Genomic DNA, 23,003 nt, shown 5'->3' on the forward strand with positions numbered 1-23,003 from the left:
TTTAAACGCATATCCTTATATGTGGCTCTTATTTTTCTTAAAACCGAATATAAGGTAAAAAAAAAAAATCTGGTAATTCTTTGTTTTTACATTCATGGGGCCCCAATGTGACCAAATATCAAAGTGAAATTAAAAATGCATGCCGTGGAAGAGTTCGGGTCTTAGGAGGTTAAAGGTGGTCTTAATGGAAGAGAAGCTAAAACAGCATGTTTCAGACAGTGGATGAGGTGTGTGGCTGCATCAGCTCAAGATAAATAAGGGTTATTTTGAGCTGTGAATTATGCAAAGCTACTCTAGTAGAGGCCACGAATAAAGCAGGACGAGTTCCCTTTGAGTGATGGAACAGATGGAGGTGGAAATTAGCCAGCTACCACAGGTCTGCTTCGTGACACTTTAATGTTACTTTAACTTACAACTCAGCAGCTAGACATTTTAGAGAGACATAGGGCACCCTGTCTGCAACTGATTTCATACATTTATTCAAAAGTAACTTTAGGTAGTAAGATTTCATATTTAAAAAAATTAAAGTCGAGAAAAATTACCTTAAAACTTCTCTCATTTTGATTACATTTAAACAACTACTTCACTTTAAAACTTTAAAAGCCTAAAAGAACATTTTTTTCTGTTCTAATGTTTAAACTTCTGACACCCTCTCAGATTTATCAAGAGAGAAAGGGCCTAGGTTATGTAGAGTTAACGATCCAGTAACATGATTTTTAATGATAATGAACATAGAGAATGCTGCTGGTAATACTGCTAAGTACTTTCTGTCAAGTAGGATGTTGGATGTGGGACTTTTTTCATTGCTGTACTGACACATTTGTAAAGAATTTGTCATCTGGAAATATACACCATGTGTATATGGGAAAGGAATGGGAATAATAATGTAGTAAGTCGTGACTAATCATTTTAAATGAATCTGTCCCTTTTGTTATTAGTTTTTTCTTTTAATCAGTGATACTTTGGATCCATGTCAGGAGATCAGAAGATACTTTAGGAGTTGAGCTGCATTTATAAAATACAAAGAAGGGGACAGAAAGCTTTCTAAAAAGCCCTGACATTATCACTTTTTCCAAGATTTTCCCAACAAAACGAAATGAAATGCAGTCTCAAACCATGACAGAGCCTCCACTGTGTTTTGCACGGCTGCTCACTGTTCTACCTTTCTCCTGACCTCCTCTTGTGGTAAAATTTGGAGCTATCACTCCATAAGACCTGCTGATGCTGATTTTTTCGTCCAGTTTTTGTGTGACTTGGCAGCCTTTTCTCCCCGCTTCCTTTCCTCAAGTCAACAAAAGCATCCTGTTCACATGCAAAACAAATGCAGCAGCTCTGACACACAAAATCACCGCCAATCACTCTGAGAACACAACAGCAAAACAAGTAGTGCAGACTGACACAGACAGCTTTTCTTATTTCAATATCCATTTATTGTTCTCATCACACAAATCTTTACAAAAACAGAAGGTTTGCTGCATCAGGATCAAAGGAAACACGGTCCTGCCTCTGAGTAGCAGATCTGAAGGAGAACTGGTGCTTTTTATTCACATGTCAGTCAACTGCAGCGTGTTTGTTGTTTGATTTTTAAACATGTGTTACCGAAGACTTTACAGGAAAGTAAAGCTGCGGCGACGACAGTCGAGCCGGTGGAGAATCCGAGTCTTCGTGGCGGGCGTGTTTACCTTTCATGTTTGTTTGTGTCTCATTTGTGCATTTGGGATCACAGAGGATTCACAGAGAATTTGGACAAATGACAAACTCGCACTTGCAAATGAAATTACAGCCAGTCACTGCTTAGAAAACACTTTCGTTACATTTCGTCATCAAGATTATCTTAAGGCATTTCTGCTTCACTGGGACATTGAAGACTGGAAAGAAATGAGGAAACACATGAAACAAAGGGGCCATCATGCAGCAAAGGTCACATGTCTGACTCAGCTTCACAAAGTTGCAGGTACAGTATGTGGTATAAGTAGCCCTGGCTCTCTGAGCCATCAAAATGTCACAGTTTTGATTATTTATTTATTTATTTTTTCAGTGAAATCAAACCTCTCACAAGTACAAGATGCTGATGATAATGAAGCTTAGCATCCATCAGGGAACTATATAAGGTTAGTTTAGCACATATTCTCAATGGTCAAACACATGCTTTTGGTTAAGTAGAAGCTATAATGAAAAATAAAATCTACTGAGTGCTAGATTTGGATCTCCAAAAGATGGTCATTTTTATTTAGCTGAGCACAATTAAAAAAAAATAACATGAAGAGAAGTTATGTTCTTTTTGTTTTAATTTCCAAAATGATACCTATGACAGCCACATAGAGTGTGAGTGGAGCGTTCGTAAGGAATGTTAACAAAAAACTTAAAGATATGTAGGCTGATGGAGGATTTAGTTGCTGTCACGAGGTCTGATGACGTATTATCACTAATGTTATAATGCTAATGATTAGCCAGAGAGGCACATGTTTACAACACAGGCCTATCATCAGAAAATTGGGCCATCTTTAACTTACATCCACATGAATGGGGAACCAAAAGCGATACATGCCTGGAGAATTATCACCCAGCTCTGCTTCTCAGCGATATGAAGCCTTTTAAGCATGTTATAGGTTTTTATTCTGGTTTTGTGACCTGCAGCTTTACATGACTTCAAAACATTGCTATAGTCAGATAATAATAATGTATACTTTATTGATCCCTGTGGGGAAAATCCTCTCTGCATTTAACCCACTCACTCAGTGAAGCAGTGGGCAGCCATTGGGCGCCCAGGGAGCAGTGTGTAGGGACGGTACCTTGCTCAGGGGTACCTCAGGGTAGCCGTTCAGTGGATTCGAACCCTCGACCTTCAGATCATGGGGCCACACCTCTACCTACTGAGCTATCCCTGCCCCTATGAAGCTTCTCATTTCCATCTGCAACAATTATTCTTTTCTGGGACCTTGCTGCTTTATTACACAATAGACATGACATTGATGAAGTCAGATAGAGCATTCGAGAAGGGGTAGTGATCAAGGTGGGTTGCAAAGCAGCTTGCAGAAGTGCATTAACTGCAGACAGGCTACACCAACTCAAATAGCATAAGTCGGATCAGCTAATGTGGAATAGCATGAGGATCAGCTGATCTGCTGGTATCATGAATGAGTCTCACTTTATGCTAGATAATTAAGACTTAAGAGCAGGAAGCTCCCTTCAGTGGGGAAACCTCTGGTAACTGTAAAACTGGTCCAAGTAGACAGCAGACAGACAAAGTTAGCAGCTGGCTGGTGATCATAGTAGAACATAGTAGAACAACTAAAATAGAAAATATGCCCATTCATCATTAATATTACACTATTCATCAAATTAAAGCTCTTAATCTGTTAAGTTGGATGTGAAAGCTGTTAGATAAAGTATTAATGCTAACTACAATGCAATAATTTGTGAAATGTGTGTTCACAGCTTGACCTATTGCCTTAAAAAAGGAAAAATAGATCTCTTAGGGTGTTTAGATATCTATGCTTTAAATTTATTGCCCCACTATAAACTGTTGACCTGTCCGTGATGTAACCTCACTCTTGCCCCATCACAACTGAAAAGTAGAGGATGGATGGATGGATGGATGGATGATCAAAGCATGAAAAAAGGAAAGTGAAAATGGCCTCATAAAACTAAGAAGGTCAGGATCACATAGTGTCTGATGTCAGAGTAATGACTTTTCCAATCCAGCTTTATTCAGTCCAACAGGCAGACGCAGCAAATTGAAACAAAAAGTGAGTCATCTGAGTGCTTTCCAACTGATGGGTCAGAGTGGTTCAGCACGTCTACACGAATTCTCCATCATTGTAACAAAAACAAGATTTTCCTTCAATCGCCACACAGAGTGTTGGTGATGCTCGTGTAAAAATCACACTCTCAATAGAAAAAAGTGCTATGTACAATATCTTACAGGTTCGGTGTTGGAAAGTGGGGAAGGGGAGAAGGAAAGTACAGTAACAAGTAGGGGGTATAAGTGTGCTTGTGCATGTGTATGCTTTCAAATATGTTAGAATTGATTTACATGTGCTCTGTAAAACGAGGTCTTCTGTGCTTTGTGTGTGTGTGTGTGTGTGTGTGTGTGTGTTTGTCCAGCAGAGGGAAACATTTCACAGCACAGTGATGGCATATTAGCCTAGATACAGACGCCACAGAGAAGAGAGATAAATGGAGAATGTAAAAAACAAAATGCATTTGTAAAGAAAGGAAAAACGAACAAAGGCAAATGAAGAGAACAAAAGACAAAAGTGGATCGTGAGGGAGTGTGCAAATCAAAATCAGCAAAACTGTCACGCCACACGGAGCGCTTATGGCAACCACGCCGTATATACACAAACGTCAGTAAATCAATATATCAATAAAATCTCAGAAATAAATCACAGTAATTACACGACGCAGCCAGTCCGCAGCAAAGGAGACGCCACTTCAGGATGAGCGATGCTGTCCCACAGTTAAATGAAAGAGACATTTTTTTAAAGTCAGTTGGCATCACAGAGAAGTTTCCTGTATGAAGGCTCCTTTTCGCAAAAGAATACAAAAAAACCCAAGCAAAAAACAAATATTTGCTCCTGAATGTGATGCACTTAATTTGGCTCACTGTTGTGCCACCTGCATTCGGGAGCTTGGATTTGTCTCATCCAATGTGTGTTTCTGTTTCACATTAGGTTTTGGCAAAATTGCAACCATCTGAGAGCGAAGGAAAACACAAAGTTGATAGCCAAGTGAAGATGTCTGTACCTTCATCCTGTTTGCTTTTGTCTGGTGCTTCTGCTGAAGGATAAGAAACGGATCCTTTGACCCTGGGAAACCTCATGCGAAGCTGACTAGGGCACTGCTACTCAACCCTGGTGGGTGCTTATGCGTGTGTCTGTGTGCGGGTGCTTGTGTCTATGTGCACGTGCATGGGATGAAATAAGGAGAGCAAGTGTGTTTGTTTGTGTGTTCATATGGCTTGCTAAAAGGATGTTTTGTACGGGTAATTCTCAGCAGCACACATTTCCTCAGGTGGGTTTCTTTGGTCCAACACGGCGCACGTCAAAGCCGCGTCCTGAGAGCTCACCATCACCTTTCGGGTTCTTTCCTCAAACAGGTGTGCGCTCGTACGGTTGGAGAAAAAGAAGCGGCGGACATTCTCAGTGGTCACCGTTTGATTTCGTTTTCGTAACAGAGCAAACCACCGCTGATGAAAGTGAGCTTCGTGTGATTGAGTTTATATACATATAAAAAAATTAGTTACATTTTTCAACATGAAAAAAAGGAAAGAAAAATAAGATGTACCTGACTCTGTACTTATTGTTCAGAGCTTTACTTTACTTGTATTCCAACAAAGAGAAAGTCTTTGAAGAGTTTGCCTATCGGTTCCCCGGGGGTTGAGAGGGCAACGGGGGATGTGTGTGCTGTGTATCATGTATTAGGAGGGGTGGGGGGGTCTAGACCTGCGTGGAATAGGAGCGGTGCAACGTTGCGTACCGCCCAGCCGGATGGGCGGCGCATTGCGGCGAGTGCTGCTCCGACTGGTCTAGACTTCGCTGGAAATGGAGCGAGACGGTATGAGGACATCGGGGGTGGCGGGGAACCGATAGGGCTGATGGTCATGTGATCTCGGTGAACGGAGATCCCCGCGGAGTCTGCAGGGGAAAGAGAGGAGTGAGAAAGAGAGAGGAGGACGGGGCAGAGAGGAGGCGGAGGAAGAGAGAGAAAAGTGAAGAAAAGAATAATCAAGAGCAATGTACAGGGATGAGGGGAGGACAGAACAGATGTTCAACAGAGCAAAAAACAGAAATAAGGCAACAGATGGCAGAGATAGTGTTGGGGGGGGGGGGGGTGACAATGTTGGGTAAAAAATATTCAAAGCTGGTTAGAATGGTTGGACGTAGGTGTTGTAAGGTGGGGAGGAGGAGGAGAGTGCAAGATGCTGAAGGAGAGTGAGGGACAAGGGAGCAGATTGAAAGGAGAGAGGCAAGGTGGGAGACAGAGGAAAAGAAGGCAGTCAGGTGAGGGTTAGCGACGGTGAGAGACCACAGAGGACGCACGATATTTTTCTAAATGCTTCACCCCTGAGAGAATCGCTTTAGAAAATGCAGCGCTTTCGGAGAGCAGATATAACTTGAGGGGATCGCTTCCACAGCTAAGACTATTTTCTTTTAGCCTCTGCTGACTTCACAGTTTCCCTTCAGCCAAGTGCTCTGCATTATATCCAAATGGTAAATAACACTTGGAGTGTGTCAGCCAAACTGCTGATTCACCTCAAAGACACAAGTGGCTCTCTCTATAAACCAGATAACGTGAAAATTTGTAACACTGTGGGATTTTTAGGAGTAAGCAGCACCTCTTTCCAAAGCAAACATTCACACTAGAATTTGTTCCATCCTCTGACTGAAACATAACCGTGGCTCATTTCACACCACTAGAACAAATCTCACATGCGTTCTTATCAGGGTACAACAAGCCTCGCGTGCGCAGAGATTTAAAGGATTCACTTGGGTGTTTTGCTAGGACTGGGCGTGCAGGTGGGCTTGGAGCATGCGTGTTTGAATTTGTTCTTTTTTGAGGAACACAAGGAAGGTCACAGATTCAGTTAAGAGACAAGGGGTGTGTATCTCAGCCCTTCTGTGAGCACAGTTGTGCCTCACACCCACCCCCGCCCCTTACCTGAGGGCCACTTAACTTTTCGAGTGGACTCTCCACGGAGGGCAGTGTCACCATCGGCATGCCCAGCATTGACTCGGGACGTTGGGGTCGCGGTGGAGGAAGACCGGGCTGCAGCTGCTGGAAGCTGTTAATCACACAAGTCACCTGATGATAGAAACCAACATAAAGAGTTAACTGGGACCAGAATGAGACACACGAGAGGAATTGACCATTTGCCAAATTCAACGACTAATCAGATTGTTCAGTAACAGCTTAGTGGATTTTCCTGTGTGGCAAAATGGTTTACAAGGGCTTTGGGGAAAAAAAAGGACCGAATTATCTAAGAGCATGAATGTTATAGTTATTTTGGGCTTGGGATAATTTCTTTGAACTGTTCTTTTTCCAGTGTACATCTTTAATGCACAAGTTTAAATATTGTTCACCAATCCACACGGGGTCAAAAGTACTCAAACATACTCAGATATCGACATACATTCACTTAAATCTTCTAATATGTGGTACTAAAGGTTCTTGTCTTTTAACTTGACAAGGTCAAGGCATATTAACCTCTCATTAGTGATCATGATTGACTACAACTGGTTCTACAGCTTTTCAACTCAACATAAAAAGAATTTGACAGTACTCTCTGGATTACTCGATACTCAGAATGGGAAAGTCCAAGTGAAGATCTAAGAATGAGAATTATAGATTTACACAAGTTGGGAAGGTCTCAACAACTGCACCATCAGTTCAAACATTTCTATGTAAATGCAAGTTATTTGGATTTTTTCCCCACCAGAAAACCCAACTGTCACCCTCAGCTGAGAAGAAATGTGTTATTCAGGAACAACCAAGGAACCACCAAGGTTCAAGCCTGGCATGACCTGGAAACTGCTGGAACACCAGTGTCACTGTCCAAAGTGATGTGGGTTTTTTACTCAGCCATGGACTAAGACAGTGCTAACCAAGAAAGAAGCCCCTGCTCCAAAGGTGGCACTGTCAAGCTCAACTGAGACTTGCTGCTGCCCACATGGCAAAACCTAACACTCCTGAAGAAAAGTTTTATGTTCAGATGAGACAAAGATTGATGTAGTTGACCACAGTGAGATTAAGTATGTTTGGAAGAGAATAAGATCAGGTTTTCAAACCTAAGAACACTCTACCAAGCCTCAGGCATGGTGGAGGTAGCATCATAATCTGGGGTTGTTTTGCTGCTGGTTGTATTGCATTACATTAGATCAGAAAAAATCCAAAATAAATTCAAACATTTGCACCCAGTTCTTGCTTTTTAAAGTCATTAAAGAGTATCCTGGAAAAAGAATATTTCAAAGAAATAATTAGGAGTCCAAAGTTACCATGGCATTCATGCTCATGATGAGTGGGTGTAAACTGCAAACATTATCAGGCACTGCTAACTATTGTTAGGTCTGCAACTTTCAGTTACATGATTTTTCATAATTTGGGGTCTCTATGCCACTATAATAGGTTTGAAATGAAACACTCTGTGTACAATTGAAATTGAGACTCTCAACTTTGATTCAATGAATTACACAAAACATTTTATTACCTGTTTAAATGTTACAGTTATTTGTCTAACAAAAATCGCAAACTTTAAGGAGTAACTTAGAAATTCACTTAAAACAATTTCATAGTCAGATTTAGGTTATTTTTCAGTATTTCTTTACCAGTTAAGCAAAGAAAATGTCTTGAGTAATTTATTATTGTGGCACTTGCATTGGGAAACTGTTGTAGTGGACCAAAGCAACTGGTCAAAACAAAACCAGATACTATAGTGGGAAAGTTAGAACCAACCAAAACATGACTCATGCCATGAAAATGTAAAGTTCGCCAGGTATAGTAACAGTAACAAAAAGGGGTGTGGTTTAAAAAATGGTTGCTTGACTTCTGTTACTGTGGTGCAGCATATTAAAATTGCATGTAAACCTATTTCCGAATGTCATTTAATCTGTTGAGATATTAATGTGGTCCTTAATCATCTGATTGATATGTAGCCCATTAATGACCGTTTTTGTTTTTTTTCATAATTAAAAGCACCTAACAGGAAATTTTTCTAAGACACATTGTTTTAGTTTATGAAGAAAGATAATAAATCACCATATGAGACATTACACAGCTGTTTTCACAGTGCTTTCTGGGGCAAGTAAGCTAGTCTTTACATGCAAAGATGGAGAGCTTAAAAAACTGAGAACATGTCTTTCTTTTTTAATCGATTTGTCTGCCTGTCTCCCTGCTCTTTCTATTCTCTCCTCACCAAAAACACAGCGATGGCTCCCCCAGTGAAGAATCCCGCCAGGACATCAGCCCAGTGGTTGCGGTACTCAGCCACTCTGACCACACCGACTAGCATGGCGAGACAAAGCAGCGTGAGGCTGATAGTGGGCTTGGTGAGCCGCGTGCCTTTGGTTTTGAACACCAGTGTCACGTACATCTGCAAAGAAGCGTAAGGGAGGGAGCGCACAGTAGGGTGCAACAAACACAGAAAGCCACAAAGAGCATGCAAGCGCATAAGATACATCACTATTTTAAACCAGGTAATAAGACGTACAAGAGATTTTCTTCCTGTAATTGGCTGGTTAAAGTGGACCTATGTAGCTTGTCCTTACTTTCTCTCATTATATATTCAGCTACACTAGTGGATGGTCATATTAAACACAGCATTTAACTAATCATAAGGGGAACTAATCATAAGAAAGTTAGCTTAAAAGGGAATGGAGCATAAAGCAGGTGAACTGAGGAACTGCACTAAGTGGCATAGCATAGGATAAGTTACAAGAATAAAAATACTGAGATAAAAGTGAGCATATTATGCCCCCTTTAAAGTTAAAGTACCTGTTAACTGTCTCAACAAAGGGAGGAAATATATAATCTGAAATTTTGCTCAGGCTAAACACAAATCAAATTTTTGAGGTGGCAGAAATCAGCATAAGTATCCACTTGATTACATCAAATAACAGCCAGTGTTATTTCTTGTTCAGCGTGGTAATGATTGTTTACAAATGACAAATACAAACTGGTAGAAACAAACTAATCAATGTTGAAATAGTTGGTAGGTGGCGCCTTTCTAACTGAAGGCAGCATTTCTGCAAATGTGTTTGTTAGGGTCTGTTTACTTGCATACATCCTTGTTTTGCTTAAATGTGAGTGGTAAAAGGTAAAAGGGTTAAATTTATATTAGTGCTGTCAGCGTTAATCTCATTAAAATGACGTTAACTCCATAACTGCATTAACGTGGCAAATCTCCATTAGCGAGTTATCGCGGATAGCCCGGTGCGTGGGGCTGCAAGGCGTCAGCGCGTTAGCGTGGTTAGCTCTTTAACGCGTTAGCACCGTGCAGCCACATGTGTGAGATAGATAGATAGATAGATAGATAGATAGATAGATAGATGAGCACTCAACTTTGACCCAGTCAAAGTCCAGACCTCAACCCAACTGAAAAACTGTAGCGGGACTATAAGAGAGTGGTGCATAAATAAGTGCCCACAAACCTCAAAGAACTTAAGCAAAGTCCTAAAGAAGAAAAGAAAACACTTATTTCAAGTTATGGATGCTAAAAGCAATTCAACAAGCCATTTTATTGCCGTTTTCCACAGGACCCTATGTAACTTTCCTTTTCAAATGACTGCATTCTTTAATATGTGATGGTCTTCTTTGATTTCATCCTAATCTGAGATCTATTGGCAATGGTGTTCACTAAAAACAGAAAGTTCGGCATGGGCCTGAAATAACACAGTAAATTCAGCAGGTAGGCTTCAATTGCTAGAACACAGCTGAAACTCCCGTTAAGTCTTAAATCTTTACAGTAGCAGTATCACCTCCAGTTTTGTCCAACCTACCACTGTGTACACTGCTGAGTAGACGCTGAGTGCTGCATCCTTAGATGGGAAGGATTTACGTGCAGACATGACAATCAGTGGGTTGCCTGTGCAGGCCCGGCGCTCTGTGATGTACTGCATCGTGGACTGGCAGCCTAATGCTGTGTAGTTTGGTCGGCAGGCAGACAGGAAGTGAGGCGTCTGGTTTCCTGTCACCACCTGGCCGGCATTGGCGAAAATGGTCGTGGTGAATAGACCAAAGGCATAAACACCTGGACACGACAAGAGTGTAGAGAAGGGGAAATTGTGGAAAAGTTAATAAGCAAGCATATATTTTATTTTTATTAAAAGAAAATATAGATTTTGAAAGAGACACACATCACCAGGTGATAAAAGTAGTAAATGCTTCTACTTCAAAGAGCCCCAACACATTATTATGTGTGAAATTGCAACAGAATCCTCCTCCTCAGCTGATTCAGCTCAAGATGCAGATTGGTAGGCTTCTTAATATTCATGAGAGCCTTCCTGTCAGGATCCTGAGCAATCTACCTCAAACATTATGCCACATTTGATCATCCAATTAACAGCTTCATGTGCCAGCTGTGGCTGACAAACTGAGGTGTAGCAGGTCAGGTTTTTCCAGTTCAGCAATTTCTTTCATAATGTTTAATGGTACTTTTTATTCTCTTTTATTTTTCATCATTCAATTACACACTTATGAAGCACTTATTTATAGACTGAGGATGCCTGTAAGTGAGAGCCCAAATGTTAAAAAAAACACAAATAAACAGATTAAAGCCTGCCATCGAGCAGTGCTGGGTCCAGCACATCCCAAAGTAATGTGTTACTGCACTAAATTCAGTAATTATATTACGGTTACATTTAAGTCATTACTTGTGTTACAAGTTATCTGCACGCTGAGTGGATACCCTATATATGAACGAGCCCATTACCATTTACCATCAAACAAATTGCTAGCCAAGAACCCAAAGTGATGTTAAATCTTACTGTATGCTGACCCCAGCCCAGCAGCCAGAGTTTAGTCTTGCCCAGGTAACGAAAGCAGTGATGAGCAGTCAGTCTTGCAGCATTATAGCCTTAATTTCTACCTGTTCATGTTTCTATAGTAGAACATGAACAAGTAGAACTGTGGAAATCACTTTAAAGTCTCTTTAGGCTGTTTTTCAATGCTGAGTAATTAAGTAACAAAGTAGATTAAAGTGCATCCAGAATGTTCTCACACTGCTTCACTTGTTCCACATTGTGTCATGTAACAGCCTTGTTCCATTATATTATACAGCAATTACAGTCTTAAGTCTTTTGGAATATGATGCTACAAGCATGGCATACCTATTTTTAGGGCAGTTTCTTCTTTGCAGAACTACTGCAAAAAATAAAAAAAATACACCCAGTGGCTGTGTGCTTAGAGTAGTTGTCCTGTTGGAAAATGAACCTTCACCCCAGTCCTGAAGTCAAGAGTGCTCTGGAGCTGTGTATCATCATGGACGTCTCTGTACATTGCTGCACTCCATGTTCATCTTTCCCTCGACCCTGACTAGTTCTCAGTTCCTGCTGCTGAAAAACATCCCCGCAGCATGATCCTGCCATCACCATGCCCAGTGCTTGGTGCCTTTGTTTCTAATGGTCACACTCCGCAAAATGTGGACCAAGTGAAGTGCTGTGAATACTTTCCGGATGCACTTTTAAGAAAAGTAATACATTACTTTGTTGATAATGACTAAGCATTGCCCAGTAGCTCAAAGTCTATGTGATGTCTAAATAAGTCAGTGTCAGAATACAACAGGTAAAGAGAATTCATTACAAGTGTTTGTTACAACTCCAGCTACCTGCACACTGCACCGAGGTTCCATCATTTTGGAGGAATGGGTCATCGTGACCTGACACTGTCCACAGTTTATATATTAAAATGGTTATAAAGATTTAGATGTGTCACTTCAAAAGCCTGAAAAGGGGGCTGTGGAAGACACTACAGCATGCTCACCCAAGAAGCGTATTATGCGTCTCAGTAAGGGGTTGAAGTAGCAGCAGTCTGCAGTCACAATGGTCTTCTCCTGGGTTCCCTCTGCCTTGGTGAAGAAGGCGCACAGCTCTCCAACAAGAATCTGGAAACACACAAAAAACATAGTAGCCATGGTTCCATCCATCCATCCATCCATCCATCCATCCATCCATCCATCCATCCATCCATCCATCCATTCTCTACTTTTCATTGTGGTCCAGATCACAGGAGCGGCAGTCTAAGCAGAGATAACCACATGGAAGACAAAAGCAACCTCCTCGGTTGCCTTTGTCACAGGAGGGATCCTAGACATAAAACCACCTCAGCTGGCTTCATTCAATATAGAGTAGCAGCTCTAGCCCCTTCAGAATAACTTGCATGCTACCTAGAAGGCTAAGCCCTTCAGAAGAAGCTAATTTCTGCTGCGTTTATACAGTGTTATTCTTTTAGGGGTAGTTCAGATATATACATATATAGGAGAGGACTGGAACATAGATTGACCAGGCCATCTACAGACACATCTTCACATTACGTTTTGGTAAATCTTCAAAAATTGTTTTGTATAATATCACTGTAATTTTTTAAAAATACACTCCAAATACCATTTCTTGGTGCACCAATAGTACTGGGGGTTATGTGTGCATAGACCAAGTTTAAGCATGCCATTTGTGCATGACTCCATTGTGATCTCTGTAGTTAGTGAGTCCAAGTTACTACCTTGTTTTATTTTATTTTGTCTTTATTTTTTGTGTTCCTCTTGTTCTTCCTGTGTGGTTTTGTGGTATGATGTGCCATGTTGTCCTGATAGGGGATGCAGCCACCATTAGAAGGTCCTGACAACAATGGTAAATAATATCCACAAGCATGCAAGGCACCAAGGTTTCAGAACATTACATTGCAACACAATGATCAATTAAGTTCACTTAACCTCTCAGTGGTTTTAATGGCATGGCTTATGGTTGTACGGCAGTGGCAGGAATAGAAGCGATCATATTATATGTTACAATTGAACAACTCATAAACTCTATAGACTGTTCACTGCAGAATGACAGTGAGCTCAGGATTTGTTTATCTTCAGCTATAAACATGACATAGCTCTACAAATGATTTAGCCATGACAGTATTGCGGCTCCAAACATTACTTATGATCTCAGAACCCACGAAAATAGCTAATTACACACTTTAGTTATCATCTCTTTAATTAAGTGTGAGCTCTCTGGCTGTAGTGCAATAGAGCTGTAACCTCAGTACAGTGCTGCAGATTCTGTGAGCGAAAAATAGCAGCCATCGTTGCTGGGTGCTCACAGTTTTATTGCTGTTTTTGTGATGAGCATCAGGCTTGGAGCAGAGAGTCTGGTCAGATGACTTTGTTCAATTCGCTCCCAGCGAGTCTGAACAGCGGTGGCTCTCCAGACTGATGATCCCTTAATGGGCTGCAACTGTGAGGCTCATCTGTATGAGAGCCTACTCCACTCAAAGACTATAGCACACACTGCAACAGAGCCCTGAGTAACCACCTATGGCAGATATATCCTTCATCATCCTGACAATATGCATGCAGACTGTGACAGAAGTGGGACCGACATTGACACTGATTGTGTTCCACAGATTCATGAGCCTTGCTCTTACTCTTTCCATGCTTAATACAATTCACCATTTACATTCACAGTGGCAATATCTGAAGCACTACTGTAAGGGGAGATGGAGCAGGAGAAAATGAAAGAAAGAAAGATGAGAGATGCAGAAAATGATCGGGTTTCAGTCAGGTTTGATATATTTCCATGAGGGACCAGCCAAGCTGAAAGAGTTAAAAGCATGCAGGGACCCAGCCAGTGCAGCAGTGCTGTGAAGTGCATGCCCAGCCAAGTGATTTCTTTCATTAGAGGCAGACGGCCCCACTGGGTTACCCATGGCAACCATCTAAACACTAATATAAGCATGAAATCAAAGCTAGGGGGGGATTAATCAGAAGCTTCAAATCAGAGATGTTATGGGTAGTATGAGACTCTGGACAAGCATTTAGGGGGCAATTAAAAGGCAGGATAGCGTCTGTTTCCACAGGGACAGCTTGTCTGCAGAGCATTTAAGCCTGTGTACGCCACAAAATATGAGATAATAGCGCTTTTTAACACTTTACCTGGGGCATAGATGTGGAGGAGTGGGTGGCAGGCATTTTAGAAGCATTTAACAGCACTATAACCCCAAAAAGCCTTTATTTTTAAGGCTTTACAAAACCCCAAATTTCACACTCAACATTCCCAACTCCTCACTGCTTCTAGCACTGTCCATCCTGCCCCTATTGTCCAGCTGACATAATCCTCCCAAGAGAACCTCTTAGTTGACAAAATTGATATGCGTGCCGAAATTTACCTCCTATCGGTCTCACAGTGTGCCTCGAGTAACAGGCTTTACAGACCGTGCCTAAATCAAGTAAAATTTTAAATTAGAAAATTAAAAGGTTTATAAAGTATGTCCACTTGGAAATTACATTCAGTTAGTTAAATTATTACATTAGTTAAGCTTCAACCTAATTGATTTAAAGCAAGAAAAAAAGTGAGTTTACTTTTCCATGGGATTGTTCTGCAAACGTCTAAATAGATTGTGTTAAAGCATCATCTGTTTTCAAGTCTTACTTACTTTGTATGTTGTTATATTGCTTCAAGTTGAGCCCATTATTGGAATAGCATGTGCCTTTTACAGTAAAGTTAAATAGTAGAGTGTAACACAAACAGTGTGTGTGAATTGCCTGGTCTTGCTCTGGAAAGTCACCCATGACAGAGATTAACAGGACTTAACAGCTCTACATTTTTATAAAGTACAAAGTAGCACAACAATAACACCCACCTGTGCTGATCAAGCATGACGGTCATTATCACAGAATAGGCATGATATGGGAATATTATTAATGTGCAATTACACATGTGTATACTGTGAGGGATTCTCATGATTTTCTGTTCAGTTACTCTGTGGCTGTCGTGACTTACAGACTTACTTATTTATAAACCAACCAATCTGAACAAGATAGTGTTTACTGAGTGGGTGTAAGTGAAAATATTAGGTTTACATGAATACACCTTGTTAATGAAAACATGCACCAGGCCGGGAGTTCTGAACAGATAAACCCTTATTAAGACAAAAATTTAAAATATAATAAATGTTAGTTTATAGATTTAACGTTACATTTAGATCCCCTGGTGTTTCAATGAGATGATTTAAGTTGCTTTTAGACTCAAAAATTACCTCTAAATGTCTTTGTCTAGTATTAATAAAGCGGGAAACAGCTGTCAGCAGTGGGAAAAAAAAGTACCCAACTACACCAATAAAGTGTGACTAACTACCGCGTTAAAACTCATCTGTACCTTTCAACATTTATACCCTAAATGTTGATAAAATCTTATAACGCTGACTTTAAGCAATCTGATTAGATGTAAATTTTCAGTCTAATTTTGTTACATAAGTACACTGTAAAACTTTAACTGACTCTGGCCAAATGAAATTTACTTGACTGGTATACATTCAGTTTATACAAAATATGTTTTGCTTAATGATTAATGATTTTTATATTTTCGGCTGCCTTTTAATCAAAATTGTTGTCTCATGTTATATGAGAGCCAAGAATAATTTTTTGTGTGTACAGTGTGTGAAATGTTTTATGCTGCCTCACTTTGCAAAGCAAATCCCTGCTCTCAGAAGCAGCAGGAGCAAAAGAGAAGATGAGTTTAGGAGTGAAGAAAGAAGAGGGGGCGCTGTGCCGAAGGTAGAAAGTTAATGGGGTTAGGGTTAGTACTGCAGGAATATATTATTCATGCATTGATGGCATCCGTGTGAATCATGAAGCGCATTATTTCAACCAACATTTTTAAATCATCTCTCTCGGCTGCGGCAGAATGCACTCTGGCTCCCTGCCTCTGTCCCGACTGCTCCTTCAAGGACTCATGGTGATGAGGCTGTCACTGCAGTTTAGAGACAACAGGATTATAATTCCTTGAAATTAAGCTGCTCATCAAGCGTGCGCGATGACAAAGCGGAGGTAGTGTGAAGCGTTCGGAAACCAAGGACGTGCAACTTTGTTGCTTCAGCGAGCTGCAAAATCAGTACGTAAAGGTGAGTGACAGGGAGTTGCATTAGTCACATGATGCAAAACTAGAGATGAGTCGAGGAATGAAACATTAATACAGACGTGAGATGTGATTAACAATCGGCATCATGACTACACAGCCCATTTTTGTCCTCACAAGGAGGCTGGAGGATTCGGCTGTGTGTGTGTGTGTGTGTGTGTGTGTGTGTGTGTGTGTGTGTGTGTGTGTGTGTAAGTAATCAAATCTCAATTTGTGGGTATTAGTAAAATGCGAGTGTGTATTCAGACTGGCCCTTTTTATGAATGTGTGTCTATTATAAGGCAATAAGCGGGGACGTTTTACTCTGAGCCACGAGATGAATGAAGAGGATTGTGGAGATGACAGAGAAGCAGTGGGAGTTGGAGAATAAAGAGAGCAACAAGAAAGCAGGGAGGATTAGAGCAACATTATTAAAGAAGAGGAGAACGGAAAGAAATAACATTTTAGATAAATACATTTCACACCCATGTGCGTTATTTTATATCTAGCTTTGTAATTAGCAATTTCAAACTGAACATGTTCATTCAGAAGAAGGAGGAAAAGAAGTCAGGATACACAAACCAGCAGTTTCCTTCAAAGCCGTGTTAAACAAAACCAGCTTCATCTTTTTTTCCCTTTTAGTGTATGAAAGAGTGAATTTCAGAGAGCATATATGAGAACAACAGCCAGACATTTTAGCATCATCTAGAATAATGACATGAAGCTGCGAGGGCCAAATCAGGCATCTAGGAAACAGCCAGGACCTGCTGCTTAGCAGCAAGATACAGATTACTTCCATTAGTATTCCTCTCTGCAGACAGCTGACTTTGGTGTGTTAGTGATCAAATAAGGTGGCAAAAACAGAAAACTCAAACCACAGGGACAGATGAAAATAAGACTCATGTTAGGCTCTGAGTATTCACATAAAATGTATCAGTATTTATTAAGTGTTCATAGCTAGAATCTGTTTAATAGTAAAATGATCAAAGACACATTTCTAGTCTACATTATTAACCCTTTAAACCCTGAACTGTTAAATAAGTGCCAGAAAAGTCACATTTCTTGAAAATGGAGTGTTTATAAAATCTTATGACAAATAAAAAAATATTACTCCGCATATATGAGTTTAAATTTGTATTATATTGGCTAAATCTGCCAATTATTATAGTTTTATATTTATTTATTGGCAGTTTTTTGCTTACAAATGTATTGTGCAATTTATTTAGGTGTTTCAGGGGCAAAAAAAAAAAATCAAATTGATAGTGTAGAAACACTTATTTATCAAATATGATAGACTAGGTGTTAAGGGCTTAGGTTAATTTCACCTGCTGGTGAACACATTTGACCCATTGTAGTGTTTACATTTGTCTGAACAACGTGATACACTTGGTCTTAAGTCCAGTAAGGTCATTCTTTTGTGATGTGATGCAATATGAAAGAGGTTCGCACTGCATGGGTGTTTTGCACTTTTTTAGTTAGTGATTAATTTTCACTTGGTGTTTTTTTGTGTTTGTTTTTTTCTTCACTTACTGGTTTAGTTTAGCCACCAAAGTTACTTGGTTAGGTTCAGGTACTTAAAACTACTCGGTGGGTTCAGGAAAAGGTTGGCGTGTGGGCTAAAATATTCTCCTTCACAACAATAACTCTGCAGAGTGAAAAATGACTCTATCCAGTATGTTGAAATGTGACACCAAGGGGTTCTTGTGACAAGCTGGAAGTGACAGACCCATCTCACTACAGCCATAACCCACTGTGTCACACGCCAATGTCAAAGGACCTCGTGCATAAATGTGACACACCAAAGCCTTTGAAATAGCGGTATTTGAAGCCTCATGAATGCGCTGCTGATTTGTCCCATGTTTCTACAGCCTGTGAAACAAGGCGACAAGAGCACACACAGAGACATATGTAAGGCTCACTTTTTGTAGTCTACATTCATTAAACTGTAGTTTCACCGCAGTAGATCTACAACAGCATTTGCTATCAGGTTATTAAATACTGCAGTGCAAGTGTAGCTGGATACTCTGAGCTCTGTGTTTGTCTTTTCCTAAGTGCCTGTGTTCACTCTGTGAACTTTTCTACTGAATTTGAGAAGCAGTGATTAGAAAAAGACATGATACACAAATGTAGTCCAGAATTAATCCACCCTTGCAGGACTATCATTAAGTGCAATATAAACCAACACTGTTTTTGACCCATATGAAAAGCTGGATTAGGGCCAAGCTCCTTTGTTTTTAACATTTGCTTTCTTTTGCTTTTCTTTTTTGTTTCTGTATGAGAGCGATGGGTGGGGTGGGGGGTGTTCTGGGTATTTCTTAAAATTGGCCATGGTGCAATATAGCTGGAGGGTATTGTGCAATATTTGAGTGTATTTGAGCTAAAGCTTAGTCATTTGGGAGTAAAATCCATGTACAGATTTTAGTGACCCCTTTGGTTAAAGCATAATTCTGGGTGTAGAGCTATTAGTTATTCCCCATGAACAACTGATTACAGTTTGCATTTCTGCCACTTTCTGGTGCATGGAAATCTTAAAATACACTAGCTGCCTTTAATTTCTTCTTCAAGATTTTGCTATTCTCAAATGATTGAGTCAGCACTTAGCTTTAGGCACCCTCTCAGGATCACGACCGTGTAGCAGCAGGATGTTATATATAGTTTTTATTTGTCCTGGCTTATTTTTACCTAGTGGAAAATACTGTAAATGAATGCGAATTTTAAGAATGTTTCTGATTTCTTTTTTGCTGGACATGCATCTCCATATGTGTTTTTTATTGAAAATAAGTACTGTATAGCTTTCAACAATATCAAGATGAGAGAGAAGTTAGGATAAAGCACCCAGAAAGTTCAACTTAGAAAAGCAAGAAAAATATCCTCTGTCACTGTTATTTAAAGATTGTATGTAATGTGTATGTATAATTTTGTTGCTGCAGATGTTTAAATTGTCATGTTTAAATGACTGAAATGTTCCAAGTTGGACCGTAAAATAAAAACAGAACAGAAACCTCAGGTTTTATTTAAACTTTAAGTCCAGAACAAACAAAGCATAAAGGTGTAAAACTCTGAAAAGCGAACATCCAAAATGCACAGACTAGAAGCATGAGGAAAAAGAACACACGGGAGGAAAAAGTGAAGCACAAAATTCAAAGAGAAAGGCAGGGCTATTTATACACACCAACTAGAGTAGTTGGGGATAGGAAACAGGAGCCAATCAGACACAGAGGAAGTGAAACCCTAAACAAGACCAAGCAAAACAGGAAACAACCCCAAAGTGCACTCACTGGTCATTTCATTAGTTACACCTCATTAGTTTTAGGTTGGACCCCCTTTTGCCTTCAGAACTGTCTTAATTCTTCAAAGCAAAGATTCAACATATCGACACAGACACGGTGCACACTGACATGACAGCATCATTCGACTGCACATCCATAATAAGGATCTCCAGTTCCAGCACATCCCAAAAATGCCTATTGAACTGAGATCTGGTGACTGAGGACAGTGAAGTGATTGTCATGTTCAAGTTATCTAAAAATTCAAAACACAACACAACCCCGTGGCCTTAACAGTTATCCTTAATGTACCAGTAGTTCTGTGTATCTCTATGTCTCAAGACACAAGCACTCACATATTGTATAGCTGAAAACCTTTGTTGGGAGATATTCAGTTCATGTCTGTGGCTTAATTTAATGAAGGCATGCTGCAATTCTTGCATTGCATGGACCAACTGCAGACCCACATTGATGAAACGCAGCTCTGCAGCCATGAGACTTAATGCTTCTGACAAGATTGGGAAAGTCATTCATGTGTAAAGTAATGCGATGCAGTGTATAGATGAGATCTGGGCTAATGGATGTTAAAGACATGGCACCTGTCTGAGCAGATCAGGATCATTACCTTTCCTTACATGTGGATCTCACCAGGACTTTGACTGTGAGGGGTGGGTGCTAACACGAGACTCCTGGTCTCTGTAAATACAGACTGGACGAGTCTATAGATCAGAGACTTCATAAACACTGATAAGATATGATGAAGAATAACAACTGAGAAAAGAACATGATCTCATTTCTGGATGAATAGACATACGATGCATAAGTGCAAACACAATTGCATTCACAAGGCCAAGGGGCACTTTACACAAATGTTAAGGCTTCTACAAAAATGGAGCCTATCAAGCATACACGTCAACACACATCATACAACCTAATAAACACAGAGTGATGCCCTTCTTCTACTAGGAAAAATGCAACATCACAGCCACTGTTATCCTGCTTGGTGTCTGTCCAGAATGTCAAACCCCGCCTGCTTGCATTATCAAAGCGATCCTTCTTCCTTCTTACATAAGCACAATCGCTTCATCATTGCGTAGCAGCATCACTAATCCCCTTCCTTCCCTTTAATCTCTTCTTTCCTCTTACTTTACCTTAGTTTTTTTTAAACTGAAAGAAAAAAGTAGGTTATACATTTCTTACTTTTCCCTTCTCTATTTTTATCTTGTTCAATTTCACACCCCACTTTTCTCTGCTCAGTAACATCGCTTAAAATATGCATCAGTGGGACCTATGGCTGCTTTATATCTCATTGTTATCTATCATTCTGTTTCTTTCACACTTCACGTCTTTGCTGGGACATTGTTTATTTACAATGAGCCACCTGGATGATGCACATCCGATGACAGAACTTGGATTTGAGTAACAGAAATTTCATGGAAAATATTCCCCATATGGGAACAGATGTCAGCCTGTAGATGTGTAGACCTACTACACATGTGAGCAGTATTGGGCAAGTTACTTTAAAAAAGTAATTAATTATAGTTCCTAGTTACTTCTTCAAAAAAGTAACTGAGTTAGTAACTGAGTTACAATATTCTAAAAATAATTAATTACTTGAAAAGTAACTATTGCGTTACTTTAAAAGAATGTTTAACCCTCTGGGGTCCAGGGTATAATTGGCCATTTTTGACTACTTTTGATTTTCCCTCCACATTTCACCTTTAAAAACTATTTACTTTGCCTTGTTTGGTATCATTCTTTTCAGCACAACCTCACATGTCTGAATTTACAGTCATGTTTTCATTTTGACATACTGTATTAACACAACTGATCTAAAATCAGACAAAAAACAGACAAAAAGTTATATTTTTTACTGTAACAACCACAAACATGTTTATTGAATCATATTTCATAACTTTAAATGCAAATATTAATTGTCAATTTTAAAATCCTATGCACAAGTTTTGCAAACAACAAAGTTATTTGCAGCCATTTACCTTTTACCTTGATTTTTTAAATAACCATTTCAAACTATTTACAGAACAATCAGCTGTTCTGCATTCAATAAGATGCCACACAAATTATTTGTGCCACTCCAAAAAAATAATTTCTGTCCACTATAAAGGAGAACATCACAGCCTGATACCTGCAGGTCTGACAGCAGCAGGTGTATCACTCCTGTTTCTACCTGGAGACAGCAGTCGCCTCATTGTTCTGACACACAACACAAAACTATCCACAACACCACACACTAACTACACAAGACAACACATTAACTACACACTCCAAACACGCTAAACATCACAAATCTCTCACATCTCAAAACTCGCTCTCTCTCTTTCTGCTGTCTCTCTCTCTCTCTCTCTCTCTCTCTCTCACTCACTCCTAAAACTTCCCCCTCTTCCTAAACAACCAAATGTCCTGTTGCCATATCATTTTTGATTGGTCGACATGGTGCATTTTTCCACCAACACGAACGGGCTGTTTTTGTTTTGTTTTTTTATTTTTTGCTCATAAGCAGAGAGTGCTTGCTAGCGCTGTCCTCAGACAGTAAACGTGACGAAACTATTGAGGAAAAAACACACGTATATATTGTTTATCATGACTCTGGTTTTACGTGGCCTATCAACACAATTTAAAAGCTGGTATATATCACCTTGTTGCTTTGTCATCTTGAAGTGGTCATGTGATTGGCTTACCATGACTACTTTATTCTTCCTCAGTCAAACAGCAGCACTCATGCGATTGTTTTCCCCCTTAGCTCCAGGTGTTGTGTCAAAAAGTAATTTGTCTGCCAGAAAGTGATTGCCGTCCGCGGGAGCGCGCGCAGTTGCTTAAAGCTGTAGTGCCCAGATTACTTACAGCTACTGATATAAGATGCAGTAAGCTGAAGACAGCTTCAACCGTCTGTTTGTTGAAAAATAGTAACGCGACCGCACCGCATTTTCTTGTTAGTAACGGTAACGGCGTTGTAACGATAGAAAAAGTAATTAGTTAGATTACTCATTACTGAAAAAAGTAACGCCGTTATTCCCATCACTGCACGTGAGCATGGGCACTTATAAATAAATAATCATTAAAATCATATTAAAGTGAATAAAATTATATAACCTGAGCCTGTTTCTGCCAGATATTTCTTCCTGTT

The 23,003-nt window shown here is 39.9% G+C and overlaps 1 protein-coding gene across 3 annotated transcripts in view; it reads right to left on the reverse strand.

Annotated features, from left to right (window-relative positions):
- Positions 1-1,427: 1,427 nt before the first annotated feature.
- Positions 1,428-23,003, reverse strand: part of plppr2a (phospholipid phosphatase related 2a) — a 70,982-nt gene continuing 49,406 nt past the window's right edge. For 2 of the 3 annotated variants that reach the window (XM_063471268.1, XM_063471270.1), the window contains 5 exons: positions 12,478-12,598; positions 10,497-10,747; positions 8,915-9,091; positions 6,680-6,807; positions 1,428-5,639 (listed from right to left, as the gene is read on the reverse strand). In XM_063471268.1, coding sequence (XP_063327338.1) covers positions 5,531-5,639; positions 6,680-6,807; positions 8,915-9,091; positions 10,497-10,747; positions 12,478-12,598 — 786 coding nt within the window. In that variant the 3' untranslated portion in view covers positions 1,428-5,530. Of the gene's footprint in view, positions 5,640-6,663; positions 6,808-8,914; positions 9,092-10,496; positions 10,748-12,477; positions 12,599-23,003 lie in introns of all 3 variants that reach the window. The other variant, XM_063471269.1, reaches the window with a different exon arrangement.

This window comes from Pelmatolapia mariae, linkage group LG4, assembly GCF_036321145.2.
Source record: "Pelmatolapia mariae isolate MD_Pm_ZW linkage group LG4, Pm_UMD_F_2, whole genome shotgun sequence".
NCBI lineage: Eukaryota > Metazoa > Chordata > Actinopteri > Cichliformes > Cichlidae > Pelmatolapia > Pelmatolapia mariae.